This window comes from Phyllostomus discolor, chromosome 13 (genome assembly GCF_004126475.2).
Source record: "Phyllostomus discolor isolate MPI-MPIP mPhyDis1 chromosome 13, mPhyDis1.pri.v3, whole genome shotgun sequence".
NCBI lineage: Eukaryota > Metazoa > Chordata > Mammalia > Chiroptera > Phyllostomidae > Phyllostomus > Phyllostomus discolor.
Window position 1 is genome coordinate 51,968,280 of NC_040915.2, and position 21,610 is coordinate 51,989,889.

At 46.6% G+C, this 21,610-nt stretch overlaps 1 protein-coding gene and 1 long non-coding RNA gene across 3 annotated transcripts in view; one reads left to right on the plus strand and one right to left on the minus strand.

The window, feature by feature from the left end:
* Window positions 1-2,793: 2,793 nt before the first annotated feature.
* Window positions 2,794-5,761, plus strand: LOC114509563. Its single transcript, XR_003685619.2, has 2 exons — window positions 2,794-2,964; window positions 4,437-5,761. It is a non-coding gene; the product is annotated as an uncharacterized LOC114509563 (long non-coding RNA).
* Window positions 5,762-8,206: 2,445 nt separating this feature from the next.
* ANKRD13A (ankyrin repeat domain 13A) overlaps window positions 8,207-21,610 on the minus strand; it is a 28,190-nt gene continuing 14,786 nt past the window's right edge. The window contains exons 7-15 of one of the 2 annotated variants that reach the window (XM_036014688.1): window positions 19,119-19,185; window positions 17,762-17,843; window positions 16,687-16,748; window positions 15,812-15,942; window positions 15,144-15,301; window positions 14,343-14,456; window positions 12,827-12,983; window positions 11,172-11,243; window positions 8,207-10,474 (exon numbers count right to left, since the gene is read on the minus strand). In XM_036014688.1, coding sequence (XP_035870581.1) covers window positions 10,279-10,474; window positions 11,172-11,243; window positions 12,827-12,983; window positions 14,343-14,456; window positions 15,144-15,301; window positions 15,812-15,942; window positions 16,687-16,748; window positions 17,762-17,843; window positions 19,119-19,185 — 1,039 coding nt within the window. In that variant the 3' untranslated portion in view covers window positions 8,207-10,278. Of the gene's footprint in view, window positions 10,475-11,171; window positions 11,244-12,822; window positions 12,984-14,342; window positions 14,457-15,143; window positions 15,302-15,811; window positions 15,943-16,686; window positions 16,749-17,761; window positions 17,844-19,118; window positions 19,186-21,610 lie in introns of both variants that reach the window. The other variant, XM_028528256.2, reaches the window with a different exon arrangement.

Below are 21,610 nucleotides of genomic sequence, written 5' to 3' on the forward strand. Positions count from 1 at the left end.
TTGTTGTTCCTCTTCTCCTTCTGGCACCCCTGTAATTCGGATGTTGGAATGTTTAAAGATGTCCTGGAGGTTCCTAAGCCTCTCCTCATTTTTTTGAATTTTTGCTTCTTCATTCTTTTCTGTTTGGTTGTTTCTTTCTTCCTTCTGGTCCACACTGTTGATTTGAGTCCCAGTTTCCTTCCCTTCACTCATGGTTCCCTGTACAGTTTCCTTTATTTCACTTAGCATAGCCTTCATTTTTTCCCCTATTTTGCAATCATATTCAACCAATTCTGTGAGCTTCCTGGTTACCAGTGTTTTGAACTGTGCATCTGATAGGTTGGCTATCTCTTGGTCACTTAGTTGTATTTTTTCTGGAGCTTTCATCCGTTCTTTCATTTGAGCCCTTTTTTTTTTTTTGTCTCAGTGTACCTGTTACGTGGTAAGCAGCGGAGCCTTAGGTGTTCACCAGGGCGGGGTAACACACGTAGCTGTGTTGTGACGCTGTAGGTGGGAACGGGGTCCAGGAGGGAATGGTGATGTGTGTTTGGCTCCCTGCCAGCTTTATGTCACTTCCCCTGCTCCCCACAAGCAAATTGGGCCCTTCTGGTGCTCCAGAAGGAGCACCTTCCCAGAGGGTGGGCTCATGTACGTTCTAGGACCCTATGGGTCTCTCCAACAAACTCTCCTGTGAAGCTGGCAGTTTCTCCCACTGCCGCCTCAACCTGCACAGATGTTTCCAATCAGAGGTTTGAGACTTTATTTCCCGGTGCTGGAACTCTCGGTTGCGTGGTTTGACTTGTTCCACAGTTGTTCTCCCAGTTTATCTGCATGCCAGTGTGGGACTGCCGGGTCCATCAGCCGTTGCCTTGCTGAGAGTCCTCTCTGTCCGGCTGCCCGTCTTCACCCCTCCTACCAGGTCTGGGTGAGTGTTTCTTCTTTAACTCCTTAGTTGTTAGATTTCCATACAGTTCGATTTTCTGGCAGTTCTGGTTGTTTTTTGTTTTTAAATTTTTGGTTGTGTGAGGAGGCACAGTGTGTCTACCTATGCCTCCATCTTGGCTGGAAGTCCTGTTGTTTTTAAAGATTTATTTATTTTTAGAGAGAGGGGAAGGGAGGGAGAAAGAGAGAGAGAAACATCGATATGTGGTTGCCTCTCATGTGGTCCCCATTGGGGACCTGGCCTGAAACCCAGGCATGTGCCCTGACTGGGAACCAAGCCCTTTGGTTCACAGCCCACATTCAATCCACTGAGCTACACCAGCCAGGGCTCCTTTTGTTTCTTTTGCTCATACTTTTAGTGAAGAGAATTTGACATAAATAGTTAAATATGGGCAGCAGAAGAAAGAAGAGATAAAGCTAGGCATTTCAGTAATCCACAAACTATTAGAGCACATGATTTTGAGGGCCAAACCCACTTTTCTAAGACACTGTTTTTCAGAAAAATATTAATAGCTAACATCTCAATCACTTGCAATATATGATATCAGTTACATGCATGAGCTCATTCAGTCCTCTAACAGCTTCGAAGTCAAATCTCTTTTGGTCATCTCCCTTTTATACACATCTTCATGCGCTGAGGCTTAGAAAGGTGATTTGGTGGCCACCAAGACGGACTGTGAGCCTGTCACTATACTACCTTTATCAACTTTTAATGACACAAGGAACCCATTATTAGGATGCACTGATTGACTTGTCATGAAACATCTCTAAGATTAGTTAATGATTCAGGTGCCTGATCTTGTTTAGACAGAAGCTTTCTCCTTCCTCATCTCAGGTGGAGGTTCACTGCATGCCCTACTTTCTACCAGTTACCAGGACAGGTCACTACAAAGGAAATCTACCAGCCTAAGGGGACTACACCTGCCTCCCTGATGCCTAAACTTAGCATCCTGTTGTCACTATTATTTCTCTTGACAGCATCTATGAAAATTTTGAAGTACATCATTCTCCATGATGAATTGTTAAATATCTGTCTTCCTAAGTAGACTGGAAATTATGTGAAAGCAGCGGAGTTGATAGGCACTTTTTTTTTTTTCTGTAAATGAAGATATTGCTCTTTGGGATCGTGTGAGTTTGGGTATAACCATCTGGTGTTGACAGAGTGCTTTTCCATCTCTTTTTTTTTGCATCGCACACTCATTGCGAGGTAGATATCAACACAACTACAAATTAAGCCTTAACAAGGAGGTGAGGCAATATGTGAGATGGGGAAACCTAGGCATTTGGAACTATTACCTGGTCAAATTCTACTGTTCGGGCCCAACACTTCACTAAATTTCCTCGTTTATTCACACACACTGAACTCTTCCAGGCTCTGGGACAGAACAGGGAGCAAGAACAAAATGTTTAAGTTAAATGGTATTGAATGAAGAGGGAAATGAAGGAGGGAAAGAGAGAGGGGAGTGCGTACAGAGAGACGGGGAGGGTTGCAATTTTAGAAAAGGAGGTCCCGGCGAAGGTAGCGTTTGTAAAACGGGAATACAGTGTCTATTTCAGAGGCTTGTAGAGAAGATTTAATGTCAAAACGCACGGATTCATAAAAAATTTTCGATAGGTCCAACAGGTAGCTAAGAGACCTCTAAGAAAAGCGGCCTGGGGCCCAGGGGAGGGAGGAACGTTGGGTGTAGCGGAAAGGTGACAGATGTGGACAATATTCTGCACAGAATAGTTATCTCCCTAGAAGTGCGAAGGGACGGTAACTTGGAGGCTGGAAGAGTTCGGGCACCACAGTTACCCTGGCAACGGCGCTCACGCAGCCAGCGGAGGCGGTGACGGAAGGCGGTTTGTCGGTGGAGACAGGGGTGGGGCTTCCGGCGGAAGTGGACTCTCGCCGCCGCCAGTCCGGGAAAATGCTGTGTGTATTGTGTTGGGGGCTGTGCTTTGGCCTGTGCAGCCTCCTGGTGGGGCAGGTGGAGGCCCCGAGCCCAGTGGAGCCGCCGGAGCAGAGCCGGCCGTACGCGGTGCTGCGTGGGCAGAACCTGGGTGAGCGGCCACGGGCTGACAGGCAGCTGGATCGGGCCTGCGCTTCCGCCTCTTGGGGCCGCGGGAGCCTGGCGCGCGCCGGGCGGGCGGTGGGGGATGAATGAGGGCTGCAGGTGCAGGTGCGACTTTCTCCGTAGGCTTGGGGAAGAAGGCCCGAGCTTCACCGCTCTGTGCAAGCCCTAGTGCACACTAGGCACTCGATATGTGCTGCTTGCATGAATGACCTGCGAGTCCGGAGACCAGGGTCTCAATTTGGGTCCCCTCCTCTCTGGCTGTGTGGGCCCAGGCGAGATCACAAGGGCGCATAATGTAGTATATACCTCACCCCCATCTTCTTTCCTAATGGGGGTAACAATCATAGTAATAACGGTAATTGACATTTGTTGCTTATTTCCTGTGTACCGTGTTTTATGCCTAAACGCTTTGTACACGTGATTTCATTTAAGCCTCACGGTAAATAAGGAAGCGATGGTTTCAGCTGTGTTTTACAGATACGAAAAATGAAACTTAGGGAGGTTAAGTTATTAGCCCAAGATTACACAGCGAGAAAGTGGTGGCGGCCAGTACTAGAACCTAGGTTTTGTTTGGGAGTATCTGCCACACACATACATCCGTATATACATATATACAGGCGTATATAGCTACAGAAGGGACCCTGGAGCTTTGGGCTTGGCAGACTTCAAAATAACTGCATCTTGTTTGGCTGAAGTCCTTCCTTCCCACTGTACCTCATTGGTATATCTGCATATCTACAAAGTCACCACGTGATACCATTTCTGGGTTATCTGGACTCTACATGAACTTCTTGTCTGCTGCGTGTTGTCCACTGTGTACCTAGTGCTCGGCTAAGTGGTTTCCACACGTTATCCTGCTCTGTCCTTCAGAACAGGGTATGCCGGTCTGGGTACTACTGACACGTTGGACCAGGTCGTTCATTGTTGGGGTCGGGAGAGTGGAGACACGCTGGCCTGCCCATTGTACACATTTAGCAGCATTCCCAGCCTTTACCCACTAGATGCTGTAGCACACCCCACTCCCAGTCCGGAGAGTCAGGATGATCCCTTGACATTACCAAATGTGCACTGGGTTTAAAATCCCCCTGGTGGAGAATCACCGTTGTAGAATCGTACTATTCAAAGGGGGATCTGCATACCAGTGGGCACCTGCAAACTGCTGGTTATCCGCGAGACTACCCCAGATGCTTCCTCCACCATCATACCTACTGTGGCCACCCCTCCCCCGTCGCTGTCACTTTACAGTTTTCTTCACCACCGGCTCTTTGGGCTGTGTGAAGCGCTCTTACTTGTTTATGTTCTCCACCCCAAATTCATGGAGACTTCCAGAGAAAAAGTCTTTTGTGGCGGTTCCCCCCGCACGTGGCACTGAGTGGCATTTGTATGTCATCACCGGTGAACAGATGACTTACAGAACCTGGAGCTGCCATTAGGAGGTAATCTGTATTCCTTTTGCAGTGTTGATGGGAACCATTTTCAGCATCCTGCTGGTGACTATGATCCTTATGGCATTTTGTGTCTACAAGCCCATTCGGCGTCGATGACAGCTGAGCAAGCAAGTTCTTCAAGTGTCTGGGAACAGAATCAGTTGTGTTGCACATGGGTCACTGGAGAAGTCGGAATTTGAACTTCCCTGCTTGGAAATGACCTTTGGTCTGGACAGTTGGTAAATGCTAAATGATTTAGAAAAAAACATCTAGCAGTTATTTTTTCCTAACACTGTAATGCAAATAATTGGCCACTGAGTCTGCTTCTCATTGTTTCTTTTTATATGTGGCTACAATTGTTAAAAGTAAGACCTAAAGCTCAGTGTAAAGATGGAGTGCTTACAAGAAAGAAAACACAGCAACCTTGTGAGTGACAGAAAAACCACATTGGAAAGGACTAATCATTAATATTTGAAAATGTTAAGAGGAAGGAATAATATGTAGACAGGCATTCCCAACTTAAGAACCATTTGGTGGCCAATGGGTTAAGAATCACAAGTGTTTTTAATTATGCTGGGCTGGCCTCGAGTACTCCAGTTGCAAAGCACTCAGTGTCAGCTGGGGGAACTTAGGCCCTTGCTCTTCATGTAGCATTGAGCTCTGCACTCAGATGCCCCCACTGAAGTCAAGGTCAAAACAGGTAGGCCTGTGATCGTGTGTACCTTTGGGCTGGAAGGCCCTGGGCCCTGGGGTTGGACTGAGAATGCTTCTAGTTAGTTGGCCATCCGAGAAAGGACAGCTTCCTGCCCAAACATACGGATCTCCTTTGTGTTGCACTTAAATCTTTCCAGCCCTTGGCCTAAAACTTATGGCAGCTCTTCGGATTTGGAATAGACTCAGCGGGAACTCCTTCTTTTCAGCCCCGAGTGGGGAGACTCATCCCGCAGAAGTGCCTGTTCGCTGTACCAGGCAGAGTGGCGGGTGGGTATGTGTTTACACAAATTTAATTTCACCTTTGAAAATGCTGCTGGTTGTTTGCACTGTTGGTGAACTGGATTTCCCCCCTCTGTTGAAATGATACTTTCAGACTTACAAGGCGGTTATCAGTATTTATTTTATTTTAAAGGTGCTAGGTTTAATTTTGTTATTAATTTGAAATGCTTACCTTGTGCTCCATTCAGGCACAGCACTGATTGTTTTTTTGTAACAACCCGCACTTACTGTGAAATAATTGATGTGGAATCTTGCAACTCTTTGACTTAAGGCCTTTGTTTGTAACCCTAACATTGAGCCATTCAAATGTGAACTGTTGTGTGCTTTGCAGCAAATGCCAATTAAAATTAAAGTAAAATCTTATATTCTGTTGTACTCATAATTACCTTCCAAACGTTTAAAATGCAAGTGTGTTTGAGTCTAATTTACTCTCCTAAGGAAGCACTGTGAGGTGGAATTTTAAATTCATATGTGGAATAATACAGTTTCCCCAAGGCGAGGTATTAGTTCAGAAAACTGAGCCAGCATTAATCTTTCATGCTGGGCCAGGGAATCAGAAAACCTGGATTCTCGTCCTAGCACCAGTTACAAACAGGCTTATTAGCGTCTCCAGAGCCTCAGTTTCTCATCGGTGAAATGGGGACACACGCACTTTCTTATTTATGATGAAGATGAAATGATTTGGAAACTAACACAAATGAGGGTGGGATTACTGCGGTTAGCCTCTCCCATGGAAATCTGTGGTTACGGACTGGAAGGAGGGGTGGGTGGGATTCTGAGAGACTGGCACTGCCAGGGTTAAGTCCCACCTCATCCGGAACGCTACATTTTGATGTGCTGCCAAAAAGTTTATTGCCATTTTTAGGATTTTGAAAGGAAACAGTGAAAACTTGCCAGGCCTATAAACCTTGTGACCTGCTGTGTGTTTACCGGCCAGGTAGTAGGATCGTGTTCATTTTCTGAAAAAAGAAACTTGCAATAGTTATTCTCTGTGCAAATCCAAAACCCAGCCTACAGCCTCATTCAGATGTTACCATCGGTTCAGTAGGAGATTCAAGGCTAAAGACAAATAATCTCTGTAGAAAGAGGCTTATTACAAAGAGACAAGTGAAGATAAAAACATCAGTTCTGGGGGAGAGAGAGAGAGAGAGAGAAGTCCAACCATTGTTAACATGAGAATGGTTTGTGTGACATCGATATAACCCGGCAGCCAAGGAGACTGGACCGGAATGGACATGTGTGAACAATGACAACTTCACTCTACAAGTCTGGGGGCGGTATATGAGCCCATATACTGTGGCTGTCAAATTCGAAATGATTGAATGAGTAGAGCAACGAATCTGCGTCAGATCTGGTGATAAGCTTGAACATTCCTCTGCAGAAACTGTTCGGATGATTCAGAAGGCTGCAGCTACGGGCACATGGTAACTGGCAGCTTCATCACAACAATGTGCCTGCTGATGCATTGTGTCTCGTGCAGAGCTTTTCCATGAAACATCAAATCACCCAGGTGACTCAGCCCCCTTATAGGCCAGAGCTGGTGCCCTGTGACTTCTGGCTTTTCGCAAAACTGAAATCACCTTTGAAAGGGAAGAGATTTCAGACCATTAATGAGATTCAGGCAAATACGATGGGGCAGCTGATGGCGATTGGGAGAGCTGTGTGAGGTCCCAAGGTGCCTACTTTGAAGGGAACTGAGGCATCATTGTCCTATGTACAGTGTTTCTTGTATCTTTAATAAATATCTATTTTTCATAGTACATGGCTGGATACCTTCTGGACAGACCTCATATACTGAAAGCCTTTGTGTACCAGAGACTGACCAATTAGTACCTTCAAACAGAATTATTTTCCTGACCATTTTTGAGAGTACAGGGGAGGCCAGTAGTCAAACCCTAGACTTTATAAACTGAACTGTACTCAGCATACATACTGAGTAGATGAACACATCTGATTTACACGAATCATAAGTTATTTTAGCAAATACTAATCTCAACTTTCTTTAAAGTGGGGGTAATGAAGTCTGCAAGTGCTGCTTGAGATTTAGGAGCTCTGGAGTCTCATGAATGTATTTTTTTTCAGCTGGACCTCAGGGTCGAATCACACGTATTTCTAGACAGGGGCCAAAGTTCCCATAGTACAGCTTGTCTTTGATGTCATCTGTGTGCAGCAGGAAACTTAATGTTTTTGAATGAACTCATCCGTAGGTATTGCATCTCAACGAGAGTAACAATTTTCTTTCTAGTGCCCCACTGGCTCAAAGTATTGCTGTTTACTTTCCCCAAAAAGCAAAGCAGCACTTTCACTTTCCCAGAAATACCAAGGCCTGATTTCTGGAACCAAACATTTTTTTATTTTTACTAGTCACTGCCTTGTTTACTTTATTACCAGCATATTCGATGTAGGGGAAGTCTGGAAGCCCTAATTATCATCTGAACTAATGAGAACAGCCTCAAAAAGCAGGCTGGCTTCAAAGGCAAGGGCATATTCAGTCACATAAGAGTCGTTAACTCGGTTCGGTTTTCCTGACCCCACAAGAGCCAGTCCATCGCCAAGAGGAGGGCTGCAGGGGTCTCGCAGCAGCCCTGACACTGGCTTGCTTCAGATTCCATTTGAAACGAGGAGCATTGGGCACGCGGGCTGTGTGATGGGGAAGGAAGGCCGAGAGGGGCGTGTCACCCTGGAATACACGACTGAGTGCTGGGAGGGCATTTTAATGCTCCAGGAACAAAACGGGAAGTGTGGGTTCACTCAGTGACTAGGAAAACAGCGTGCAAGGAAAAAAGACTCGAAGGCTGTCTAGGATACACCGTATGAGCGTCCTCTAAGGAAGCAGTCTTTATTTGCATTTTAAAGGGGAGTGAACACACATGAAAAATGCTGCAGACAGGCTGACGAAAAGCTCAGTACCTTTTTAATGGACTTCCTGGGACGAAGTCAGTCATCAGGAAGCAGAACAATGGAATGCCAACGAGAGAATACCTATGGTTCACCTTAGTAAACAATGTGACCTAACTGCAGCCATTCCCAAGAAGTGTCCTCACTCAAGGTAAATACTCAGTAAACAAAATGCCAAGGTATATATTTGAAACAAATGTGATGCTGCATATACTGGCCTGGTGTGCAGAGAAGGAATTTGGATCAGACCATGACAAAAGAGACAGACGGTTACATAGAATTGAAAGCACACTTCTTGCCCTGACCCATGTGGCTCAGTTGGTGGGACGTCGCTTGCAAAGCGAAAGGTCGCTGGTTCAATTCCTGGTCAGGGCACATGCCTAGGTTGCCGGTTCTGTCCCAGGTTGGGGCACCTACGACAGGCAACTGATCCATGTTTCTCTTTTTTCCCTCTCCCTTCCCTTCTCTCTAAAAATAAATAAATAAAATCCTTTTTTTTTAAAAGCACATTTCTTTTTGGCTAGGAACATCTCACTGGCAATGCTAACTGTGTAATACAGATGTTAACTGGAACAGTAGCTTTGTTTCTCTTCCCCTCCCAAAAGGAGCCCAACAGATAGGAAACGGACATGAAACAGAGGAGGATATTGTTTACCAGGGTATTTCAGTGCAGCCCGTGGGAATGAATACACAGAGCCGGCTGGAGTGAGGGAACCCTCGGCTGTATTCTCCAGGGTTCTGTATGTCCTGTGACAGTTATTTACAGAAGGGTTAGACAAAATAGGTAATTATTAAAGGTATCCAAAAAAGGCCTGAGAAAATCTGGTTAAAATGTATAACCTTGTATTGCTACTGATGGGTATAGTTTTTCTCTCTCTTAAAAATAATAAAAAGATTCTGTTAAAAAATATATTTATCCAGAAAGATGTTGAACTCTAAAAAGCAACATGGAATCATCACTTTCCCTTTTGAATGCAGAGCCATTGGGTTCCATTTGTAGCTCCCTTTCTGACTTCCACCCCTTCTTCTCAAGCGAGCCGAGGGCGCGTGCTCGGAGGGCCTTCCTGGACCTCTGCATGGGGATCCACAGCAGAGAGGGCGTGGAACACACACGCTGGTTTGGTTCTGTGCTGTCTGCTAGTTTGGCCAGCCTGCCCGCTTGCAGCTCGGGTTCTCCTAGCTGTTCCTTCGGGGCCAGGGTTAAGCTGCCTTGGATTTGGCCTGGAGGATCCTGCTCTCAAAGGAACGTGACAGATCCAAATCAGACCCCTCAGTAAGTGAAGTGAGGTGGTTGGAAATTACTAGTAACTTTTAAGGCTAAGGCAACATCCGTGGTCACTAGTGTATCTTAGTTTGATGCAGAGAGGCAACCCTAATCTAAGAGGTCCTGTGCACCTCTCCGCCTGGGCGCTAGCTGGGGAGGGGCGGAATGGCACAAGGTGGAGATGCGAGAGGAACAGTGATGGCGTCCTAGGAACCCTGTACAAAGGCAAAAACAAAAGAGCAGATCGGCACAGGCTGTCCGTTTCTTTGGAGAACTGTAGAGAAGTACCAAGAATTCTCACAAACCACGCTCTACGAAGGCTGCTGCTCTTCCGTATAAAAGCACCCTGACTCTGCAATAACTGGTTTTGTTATCACTCCTTGGTAAAGATGAACATACAGACCTGCGGGGGTTGGGGTATTCGTCTAAAGCTGGTAGAAAAAATGTGACCTGCAAGCCAGTATAGCTCATGGAAAGTGACAAGGCTCTCTTCCCCTTCGCCTGGGGATGTGGCCTGCCCATCCCCAGCCCCTTCACGGGGGAGTGTTACGGACGGACCAGGGAGTGCCTGGTCCTGCACCTCTGCATAAAGAAGGGGGCAGCTGCCATCTGCTGTGCACGGGAGAGGTGCAGCCTCTCAGCCTCAGGGCCCTGGCATTGTAGCACCCATGCGCGCAGCCCAGAGCCCCTGCTTTGTGCAGCCCTTGGGCAGAAAGGTCTATTTCTCCGTGAGAGACAGCTGTAAGACTTGCTGAAGCTCCGCCTCCTCTTCCCGGAGGCGGAGCTCCCGCTCCTCCAGCTCTTTGGCAGAGAGCTCCATGGCGAGCTGCAGGTCGCTATCAAAATGGCTTGTCTCACTTGAGGCACTAGGGCATAGGCCTTCGGAGCTGGTGAGGAGGCTTTCCTGGATGGCCCTGGGTTGGAAAAAGAGGGGGAAAAACAGTGATTATCATCATTGCTATGGCAGCAGCTGCAGCAGCAGCTGCAGCAACTACAGTTCATAGCTGCTTACCAGGTGCATGCTATGCCAGGTACTTGACATGCGCTCTGTGTGCACGATGCCATTCGGTCCCACATAACTCTGGGGGCCCAGGTGCTGTACACAGGTGAGAAACCTGAGGCTCACAGAAGTTAAGAAACCTTCCCAAGATCGCCCAGCTCCTCTGTGATAGGGCTAGGAATTGAACTTGGGTCTATTTTGAAGCAAAATCCAAATTATTCAACAGGTTTTCATATATGCCCAGAGTTCCAAAAAATGCTTTGTAAAACAAAGCTTTCTGGTTTCTTCCCTTTAAAAATCTAATCATCTCTGAGATGGCTTTTCCCCCAAATGGCATCATCCTTAACATTCTGTACACCTCCCACCAAGGGCATATAGACCCTGTGGGATCACACACAGTCTTTGCAGAAAACATTTATCTCCTTGGGGCCTGTCTGCCAGCGGCACTGGCCTACGAAGAAGCCGGCAATTCTGTCACCCTTTCCTGGAAACTCGGCCACCGGAGGAAGCAGAAGAGCTGCCTAGTCAAGTCGCCCCTGCCGGGCACAGTGTCACATGTACAGAGTGCCTGTGCCAACCTCCGTGTGATCGCCGGGAGTTGCGTCCGTTACCTCTCATACTGGGCGTCGTAGACATGTGTCTGGCTGACTCCTCCATTCGAAGCTGATCCTGAAAGGTCCTGGGAAGAACAAACGTTCAGGATGTGAACACCCTTAGAAGGAATAGGTGTCGTACTGATAAGGAAATGAGAGCAGCGAGAACAAAATAAAAAATATTTACATGCTAACTATTGATTGTGCTGTGTCAAAAGCTAATACGGACTTGAGTTATCTTCGGAATGATACCTGTGCCAGGAATTGTACGGAACATCACCTTGCTCAACAGCTTTTCACACTGGACACCAAGTCAGTCTGTTAAAAGCAGCTAACCTTGGGCAGAGTTCACATGAACAAAGCTGGTGCTTCTTTCAGAGCGAGGTTAGAACACATCCTTCTATACGGTCGTGCACCACATTAACAGGGTTTCCGTCAACGAGGGGCCGTGTAGATGGCGGTGGTGTGCCATGTAGCCTAGGTGTGTAGCAGGCTAGGCCATCTAGGTTTATGTACGTGCATTTTATGATGTTTGCACAATGACAGAATCACCCAATGATGCATTCCTCAGAACGCGCCCCCACTATACATTGTTAAGCAGTGAATAACTGAATCTATCGTGACTTTGGCTACTCCCCTTTGCAAAACTTTGGTCAACACAGTTTATGTAGGTATCGATTGGAGGAAAAAATACAGAGGAAGAGAAGGTGTGCTGGACTGACAGTGATGTCCAGGGGCCGCGTCTTCTCCCAGGGGGCCTCTGAAAGAGACCGTGCCTGCCCTGGGGTCTGGCCCTTGGGCCAGCGGCCTCAGAAAACTGAATGGCTCTAAGAACGGCTCCATAGGAAGGCAAGAGTGGGGCCCACATGACTCACTCAAGCTCTGCGACTTGAGAATAAAGCCAGAATGTTGAAAACCAGAGCCTGAGGAAGCCACAGGAGGGAGGGGACAGAAGGAAGAACCACAGAAGAAAACAAAAGGCAACTGTTCTTAATGCTGGTCTGTCCTGTTCTTAGCTCCCCTTTTCGCCTCAGACTCAAAGAGTTTGGGATTACACCCCTTATACCAACACTTTCGCTGCATCCTTACTGAGCCACCAAACACAATGATGGGTCTTCCTTGAGGAGAAGGCTCAGGTTAGAATCCACACACCCTCTTAGGGGACTGCTGACACACAGAGAACATTCTAGAGAAAACAGGACTGTGGGAACCAGCAGGAGTTGACTGTTTCAGGGCCACAGAATGACGGGGCATCGTGCACCCCAGAGGATACATAGTTATTGGCCACGCTGGTGGCCATGAGGACCAGGGCAGTCTGTCGGGAGACATCCCGTGGGCGCTGCTGTGTGGGAGAGGTGCACCTCCCACAGGGTGGGGCAGGAGCAGGGTCGCAGCGGCCCACACGGCACACCGCACAATAAGTAACAACACAAGAATAAACCGTGTTTCATGTACTCACAATGTAAACCTACTCTTGCCCCACCCCGTGTAATAACCTTTTGGGAAGGAAAGACCAGGTGTAGAAAACATAAAACAATCTCTGTAAATTCCATAAATAGGCCAAGGCTGTGATTCAGAGTGTAAGTCTCTCAGGTCAGCTGCACACTGAGGCCAGTGCGGGGCGAGACCCCCACCCCCCGCGCCCCGCCATTGGTTCCGGGATAGGCACCTGACTCCTGCTGGACTCCAGCAGGCTCTGCTGGATGGCGAACTGCATGATGTCGTAGTCTTCGTCCTGCAGGTGCACGTTCTTGCCGTTGTCCTGAACGTGGTAAGATTCGGGAATTTCAAACACGGACTGGTCAACCTCGAAGTCTGCGGTGGAGGAAGCTGGAACAGGGAAGGGGGCGGGCCGGTGCCCAGGTTGGTAACATAAACCTCCACTCCGCCTTTGGACACACATTTTTTAAGTTAAGCAAAGTATTACAATGATTAGAAGTTTGCTGGTGCGTGAGAGAGATTTTGAGGATAATCTTGATGGACAAAAGTCCCAGAATACTGCTTTTCTCTTTTTCCTTATTTTCGAGTAATAAAATTAATGCAGTCATTAAAAAATATAAGACTATAAAATGAAAAATGAAGATGTGTCTCCCTACACCCTCTCTCCTATATCCGACTTCCAGAGGTGACAGTGTTCTACCCTGTGTCCTTTGAGGAATGTGACGTGTATGTACACAGGGTCCCATCAACGTGTCCTTTTATTTTTCCTACGTTTATTATGAAATACAGTGAACACATAAAAGACAGTATATACATATCTGTAAACTTAAAATAAAAACGATAATATGAAACAAACACCTGCGTATCTTTCAACTAGCCTAAGACACAAAACAAATTTTACCACAATTTTTAAAAACTGAAAAAATTCACCCTGGCTGGCATAGCTCAATGGATTGAGCACGAGCTGCGAACCAAAGCATCGCAGGTTCGATTCCCAGTCATGCCTGGGTTGCAGACCACGGACCCCAGCAACCGCACATTGATGTTTCTCTCTCTTTCTCCCTCCCTTCCCTCTCTAAAAATAAATAAAATCTTTAAAAAAAATGGAAAAATTCAAATATATTTCTATATACTAGCAATGAGTCACTGGAAAGTAAAAATTAAGAAAATAAATCCATTTACAATAACATCCCAAACATGAAATGGATTGATGGCCAAGGAGCCTTAGGACAGTTTGGGGGGCGTGACAGAAATGCTCGTTACTTTGACTGTGCTCTTCACTTATGAGAGCAGTGCAGTGCATACACATTATATCTGAATAAAGTCGTCTTTTAAGAATATGCTGCCCTGGCTGGCGTAGCTCAGTGGATTGAGCGCGGACTGGGAACCAAAGTGTCCCAGGTTCGATTCCCAGCCAGGGTACATTTCTGGGTTGCAGGCCATAAACCCCAGCAGCCGCACATTGATGTTTCTCTCTCTCTCTCTCTCTCTCTCTCCCCCTTCCCTCCCTAAAAATAAATAAATAAAATCTTAAAAAAAAAAAAAGAATATGCTGTGTTCTTCATGCAGGTAGGGTCATATATATTCTGAAATTTGTTTCACTTAATCTAAACTAAATCTAAAGTTTTCTTGATTCACCACAAACATCTATTTTACAAGATACTCCAATTTCAAACAGAATAATAAGTACAATGACTAAATGGATGAATTCTTTTTTTTTATGATTCACAAACCCCAACTTTCTTTTACCTGAATTGGCCGTGGTCCCATCCACGTTCTGAGACGGAGTTTCTTCAGCGGTACTGCAGCCATTGACATTTCCAAACGTAATCCGAGCATTCAAGACGTGAAACAAGGGAATTTCTAACAAAATAAAAGCTCTTATAAATAACTTGAGTGGGAATAATAATAATAATAGCCATCATTTAGGAGTTAGCTGTAAGCGCTTACTATGCTGGTAGCATACTGACTTTTTAGGAGTGTGATTTCATGCAATCCCTCCCAATACACAGACAGGAAAACTGAGATTCAGGGAAGATAAGCAACTCTTCCTAGATCACAGTGAGTGAGTGATTGAGCCAGGGTTCGAGTGTCATGTGTGTACAACTATCCAAAATGTGGATGCCTCACAAGTCACATGGATTGTATACGGTGTCAATATTGTGCATACTACCTCAGGCCCTAAAACATATTTGTGTGTCTAAGGACCTTAGTGTCAATTGTCCTAACGACCTAATTGGAAGTTTCACTTAAGGTCTGATATTGCAACAATGACTATGTTACATTCTTATGCCTTTTACACCTGTCAGCACCTTCAATAAACAGAACTGAGAGTTGGGACCTCTCCTAATTTTGATGTGCACAAGGACCGAGGACCACGACACTTCTTTAAGCCACATCAGACCAGAGCACTCTGACCTCCTCCCCTGCTGAGCCTGCTGCATGCTCTTTGTGATGAAAGGGCCCCAACCGCGCCCCCCCCCAAGCACAGTCTGTCACCTGTGAAAAGGGCAGAGCCTGCAAGTGCCCCTGGGGTTCCTTTAATGGTACCTATTTTGACAGGAAATCCAGGCGGGAACTCCAATTTGATGAAATCTCTCAGTCTTGCAAAATGAGCGCTAGTCCTGGACATCAGGTCGATGATGGGGATGACCTGCTCCACCAGGGACAGAGGAAACTCCTCACACATCCACAGCGTGGCTTTGAACCTGCAGGGTTTGACGGAGGAGAGACGGGGGCCATCACCACCCGTTGGGAGCCTGAACTCCATGCAGTAGGCTGCCATGCTGAGGCTGCACCAGCTGCCTCACTCCCCTGTCTTCCCAGTTCTCTGCCATCTCACTATAGCGGGACTAGACTAGGAGGAATTTGGGTCGCTCCAAAATCCGGCAACCAGGGAAGTGCCCGGCCACTACAACCTGCAAGATCCTTCACTGAGAGCAAGCACGAAGAAATTGCCAGCTTGGTGGGAAGCATTTCATTTGATCTGCTGAAGCTTGCTGGCAGTAAAATAGAGAATTCTTATATACAATCTATAAGACAGTCAATTCTAAGAATAAGATGGTCAATCTACTATTAGCTTTTGTCAAATAAAGTAATTTAAAAATCACTTTCAAAGGAGCGGGACCTCGGAATGACGGAGAGTGACATCGGAGAACAGTGCAACTCTGAAACAAATGGGGCCCACAAGCTGGGGACGGCCGTGGAACAGCTCTTACTTCTGCGTGCGGATCGTCAGCTCTTTCGGCCTCCCGATGTCTCTGTCCCTCAGGTCAAACTCTGCGTCGAAGTACTCGTCGGGCGTGATGGCCGTAGGGTTGTTTGCCGTGGCGCGCTCTGTGGTGAGGTCCTGCCGAGCCAGAACGCAGGGGACTCAGAGGTGCCCAGTGAGGCTCACCAGCAGAGGCCTGGGGCACTCGGCCTCTGAGGGGGACGTGGGAACCAGCTACAGACCGGGAGGGATGTTCTGGTCATTGACGTGCTCTAATTCAGTTACTGCACAGAACCAGAAAGTCTACAGAGGTGTTCCCAGACTGCGTGGCAAGTCTGAGGGGTTTCTCCATTTCAAAATCTCTCTCCTCTGCATTTTTATCTCCTGATTATAAAAGACAGAGAGAGAAATATGTGAAAGCTCTTGAGAGCGGAAAGACTTGGAGATGAAGTTCCAGCTCCGTCCTTCTCTAGCTTGTGACACCAGGGAAAGGTGGTTTCATGTTTCTGACCCTCAGTGACATCCGCTGCAGCAATTCCACACAGTTATTGTGAGGACCAAGTGAGGGAGTGTTTCTCAAGGTGCTATGCTAAAATGTAAAGTCCTGAATCCTTCTTAATATCCATTTTTTTATGGAGAGAGCCTAGTTTGTAACACATAAGAGAGAAAGCACCCCGTTTCTATCATCGCTACCACTCCCCTAAAAGTCCTTATTTTAAAGACTCACTCATCTAATTCTCTTCCAGGAGAGTGTCTCCAGCTGGGGAGGACTCGTTAGCCTTTACAAAGAGAGCAGGCTGTTCGAGACCCGGGAAATGCCATCCCCAGCACAGAAAGGTTACCACCCGTCGACCGCACTGAAAGCACGCTGCTCCGACTTACCCCTTGAGCACCAAACTGGTGTTCCACAGTTCCCAGCAAAGACTCCAGCGGGTTCCTGTCCGCTGCAGGGGGGGAAAGTTTCATGTCTGATATCATACTTTACTGGTGACTGCAGGAAAACATTCTCACCGTATCTCAAAGTCTCTGATTCAAGCTACCTGCATCAGGAAATCCATTTACGGACAGGCTCATAAGATCATCCACCATACCAATCAGCTACTGTATTCCCTGCAGGGCACTTTTTATTAGGATCTCTAAACTGGATGAACAACAGTTACAAGAATTAAAGCAGAAGAACAGTGGGAAGAGGTTGGATTTGGGAGTGGGCCAGATCTGGATTGCAATCTCATCTTGGCTGGTCGCTGCCCATGGCTCCTAAGCCTCAGTTTCCTCCTCTGTCAAGGTGCAGTAAGAGTACTGTGGTAGTTACCGTTAACAATAGCAGTGGTGGTAGTTAACAATAGTGGTGGTGGTAGTTAACAATAGTGGTGGTGGTAGTTAACAACAGTGGTGGTGGTAGTTAACAATAGTGGTGGTGGTAGTTAACCATTACTGTGTGCTAGCCACATACCGCAGGTACTGTTCCAAATATTTACATGTAGTAACTCATCTAATCCCCCCAATAACCCTAAGGAAGGTCTAGGAGCACCTCCATTTCATTTTTGAGGAAACTGAGGTACAGGGGGTCAGTAACCTCACAAAGCCATAGAACCAGCCGTTGACGGAGCTGGGAAGTGGCCGCCACGTACTGGCAGTGTTTTGGCTCACAGCCCAAGTTCTTTCATCGTGAAAGTTTGGACCAAACCACTTATTCCAGTGACAAATATTCTCCAATAACCTTTTCTACTTTTTCATCCAACAACTGTACTTTATAACACACAAACAAGCCCTTGTGAATGGCTTTAATTACAAGTGAAGCCAATGAAGGAGAAACATCTCCAAGAATGAGTCAAACTAAGGGCATTTTTATAAAAAGGAGTCAGGGTGAGGATTAGCACAACCAATCACATTAACCCCCAAGCCAAATAGAGCCGAGAAATGTTCTCTCTGGGCTTAAAAAGGTGTGGAGGATTACCTTTGTATCTCTTTTTTTCTTCCTCGGTCAGATGTTCCGTCCGTATTTTGGTTATCACGCTCACATTATTTACTGTGTAAACCTTGAGAGATGTGTGCAAGAGAAAACAGTGACACAGGGAATCAAAACTCAAAAAATAAGCATAGCAAGAGCAAGAATGCTGAAGCCAAAAAAAAAAAATCCAGCAAAATAAAAATGAGAAATGGTTATCATTAGGGTCCTTCAGAGAAAATATACAAGCGATCAGCTTAGAAATGCATCAGCAGTCACTCTGCCTCTCTGAGAGTTTTAAACACTGAGGAGTTAACAATGACAGGCTGCATCTCCCCACGGACCCTTCTTGTTGCTAAACGCTCTCAAAGAATGCCCTGCACTTAAGGCCTCCCCCCTGGATGTCTATGGTGCCAGGGCCTCCAAGCCTGTCCTGAGTACTTCTACTGATTTCTGGTCATCTTGTAACAGGACTGACTTAGCCATCTGCTGGGCAGAAGGGAAAAGGAGTGAACACAAGGCTCTCTACATTGATAATCTTTATAACCAGCAAATCGCTATTTAAAAAAGGGATGCCGGATATTGACAAAAATGACTGTAACTACCAAAGTGGACGCTCTGTTAGCAAGGTTGACTGGGGGTGTCTAGAAAATCAAATATCTCAGTGAACAGAGAGTTAACTGTGTCTGCCATACGCTCAAAGGTCCAGGAAACACACACTCAGCGCTGGAACTACCGTTACTGAATGTATCTTGCTGAGCATGACATAAGCTTTCTCTGGGGCTCAGAGGTCACCAGAGGATCCTGCCTGGCTCCTCCCCCCGGAGCCATCAATCCGTGCTGGACCACAGGACCAAGGAAGGCCCAGGAGACAGGGCTGTCCAGTGGACAAAATGACAGCTGTCGTCTCCACTGTGTTCTAAGTTCACTGATGTCACATAGGTGGGCTGTAAGCTAATTGGTAACAACTAGGCTAACAAAAAAAAAGTGGGGGGACTCATAAAAGCCACTTTATGATTCTTTTTTTAAAACCCACTCAGGTTGTTAAAAAAGATGAACAATCATGTTAAGTCTAATCCTCTCTCTCTCTCCTTTTTCCGATCATTCCCACCAGAATAACTGGTACCTGTACTCATTTCTCTACAACACTGTTTCTCTTTGGCATAACTAGAGACCTCCTTGGGACATGCTATCCCACTTTCTGAAAGTCAAGTAAGATAAAAATCCAAGTGACAGACACATTAGACAGTACTTAGTCCCCAGAGCATCTCCATGGCACAGATGCATGACAAAATCTGAACAGACTCCTCATTTGCATAGAAGCTAAATTGCTATATTAAATCTTATTTTAAGAGTTTCCTTTTACCTTTGCTTCGTAACCATTAACAACTTCTGCTTTATCTGTCCTCCAGCCCCAGAATCCGGATTTAGTTCTGATAAAAAGTGAACACCACAAATTTCTACATGTACAATATGCCATTCAGTTTCATCCCTGCAGCCTTTACAGTTTTCTCCCCCAGCTTAAGTTACTGAAGGACACCTGGAAATCACGGTCCAATTGTCCACCAAAGGATGTTATCAATGACAGATGGCTTAAGCATCCCCCGCCCCCACCCAGCTATTAATCAATTTGCCTCACCCCAGCATAGAAAACCTCTGTTCTTGGCTTCTTTACAAAAACTGCCAGCACAGGTGACAAAGGTGGTGACATTTATCGGACAGCTGTCCTAAAGAAGCAAGTGAGGATGACCAGCGTCCCAAGGCTCGCCGCAATGTGGTATCTGGGTCAGAGCATTTATCTGGGTCATCTTAACTATGGGCACGGATGTCAGCGGCTGTCCCCATAAGCAGCCACATCTCAGTCGAGGAATTCTTAGACTAAGGAGGCACAGACCATCTTGCTCCTCGGGAGAGAGTGAGCGGGACAAGAATTCGTCACCGTGGCAAGCTGCTTGGAGAAACCATCAATACCTGCAAAATGGCCTAGGAGTCAGTCACGCATTTTATCAGGCTTGGTGCAGCAGGGGGAAAGGGTGTTAAAACCAGTTTTTCAGCCCGGCCTTCGATCCCAGCTCTGTGGAGCTCTTTTTAAAGTAGCCCAACATCCCAGCAGCAACGGCAGCGTTGATCAAGTGCCCGAAAACCCAGTTATTCCACTCACCCCACTCCTGGAAAAAATGCACTGAGGAACCAAGTAACCAAGAGGCTCTGATTCTTTGTCAAAGCAGCACACCCTGCGAAGTGCTGCCACTCACAGGGGAGGCCAGCCAGACCGCCCCTCTGTCTAGGACATCCCGTCCCAGCTCCTCTGTGACTGCTGCACTTGGCCCCGTGCGGGCAGCTGCCTGCCCTTTGCCCTGACCCTGGAGTGAAGGAGGACGTCACACAGGAAGCTCCAGGAATGGTCGCATGTCAGCCAACTCACCAAGAAGGTAGGCAGTTATTTGCATATTGTGTTCCCAAAGAGGTTGCTTTTCTATTAATGGGATTCGGTGGATGAAACTAGGCCAGACGGAGTGTAAGGAGTTTTATGTTTTACATTACAGCCACTCAGAGAAAGGGACCAAAGCTGTAATTTTCCCATTAGTTGTTCACAATTAGTACACCATGACCCTTGGAGGGAAAGAAAGAAATCCTAAAGGGATTACACAAAGTTCTAGCTATGTCCAAGTGACATTTCAGAAACAAAATAATCCTATAGGTGCAGGGGGCTAGGGGGTCACACCTAACTGATTAATAAACCAGAGCCCCCTCTTAGTTACTGATAATTAAAAACCAAGATACTCCTTTTGGTTAACAAATTCAAACCCCCATTCCTTGTCTGTCACTAGGTCACTCGATACTGCAGTGGGAAGTAATCCTTTTCGGGCGCTCGGTCTTCCGGAGTACCAAAAGATGCCCAGGTCTGCCCTACCTCGCCCTTCACGCGTGCTGGGAAAGCAGAGCTGCGCTTTTCTCCCTGGGAACCACCACGCTCCTCAGTCCCCTCCATCTGCTCTGTCCACGATGCTGACTATTCCACTCCCTCTTCCATTCCCACTCTCTGACAGGTTAGTGTTGTTTGTTTTTCAAAAAATAAAGAACTGCCCTGGCTGGCGTGGCTCAGTGGACTGGGCTCTGGTCTGCGAACTGAAAGGTTCGATTCCCAGTCAGGGCACACACCTAGGCTGAAGGCCAGGTCCCAAGCTGGGGGGCGTGTGAGAAGCAACCAATAGATGTATGATATCGCTTGCACATCGCTGTTTCTCTCCCTCTCGTTTTCCCTCCCTCCTCCTCTCTTTAAAAATAAGTAAATAAAATAAAGAACTTATTTTGATAGTTCTTCAATAATGATACCATCCGGTACAGGCATCCCCTTTGGGGTAATCTGAACAAGTACCAAACCAGATGGCAACATCCACTAATCGGGCACCAATTCCTTCACAGAGTCCGCCCACTACTCCGCCATCTTGACCAGAAGTCCTTATACGGTTTCGTTTTTAAGACCAGTGTCTACAACCTAGTTTATAACCATAATTGCACTTGGTTAACTCTACATGCAGAGGCGTCTGGAAATGGTAAGAGAACATCCAGCTTCCCTCTTTTGCCATTTTCACCTCTGCCTGTCCCCACTGAGACCACCCCACCAAAGGCCACATAGCAAGTGCTGTGGCTTGGAGGCTGCTACACAATTTGGGGGAAAAGCTATTGTGGTAAGGCAATGTTTTAAGGTGAGCAGAGCATAATCTTTCAGAGAAAGGAAAAACCCAAACTGCAACCAGAGGGTATATATTAGGCCAAAAATTTATGCAGGAAGGACATTAATTTGCAAGCATCAGCCCCCAAGTAACAGATTAGAAAAAAGAAATGGATGAAAAT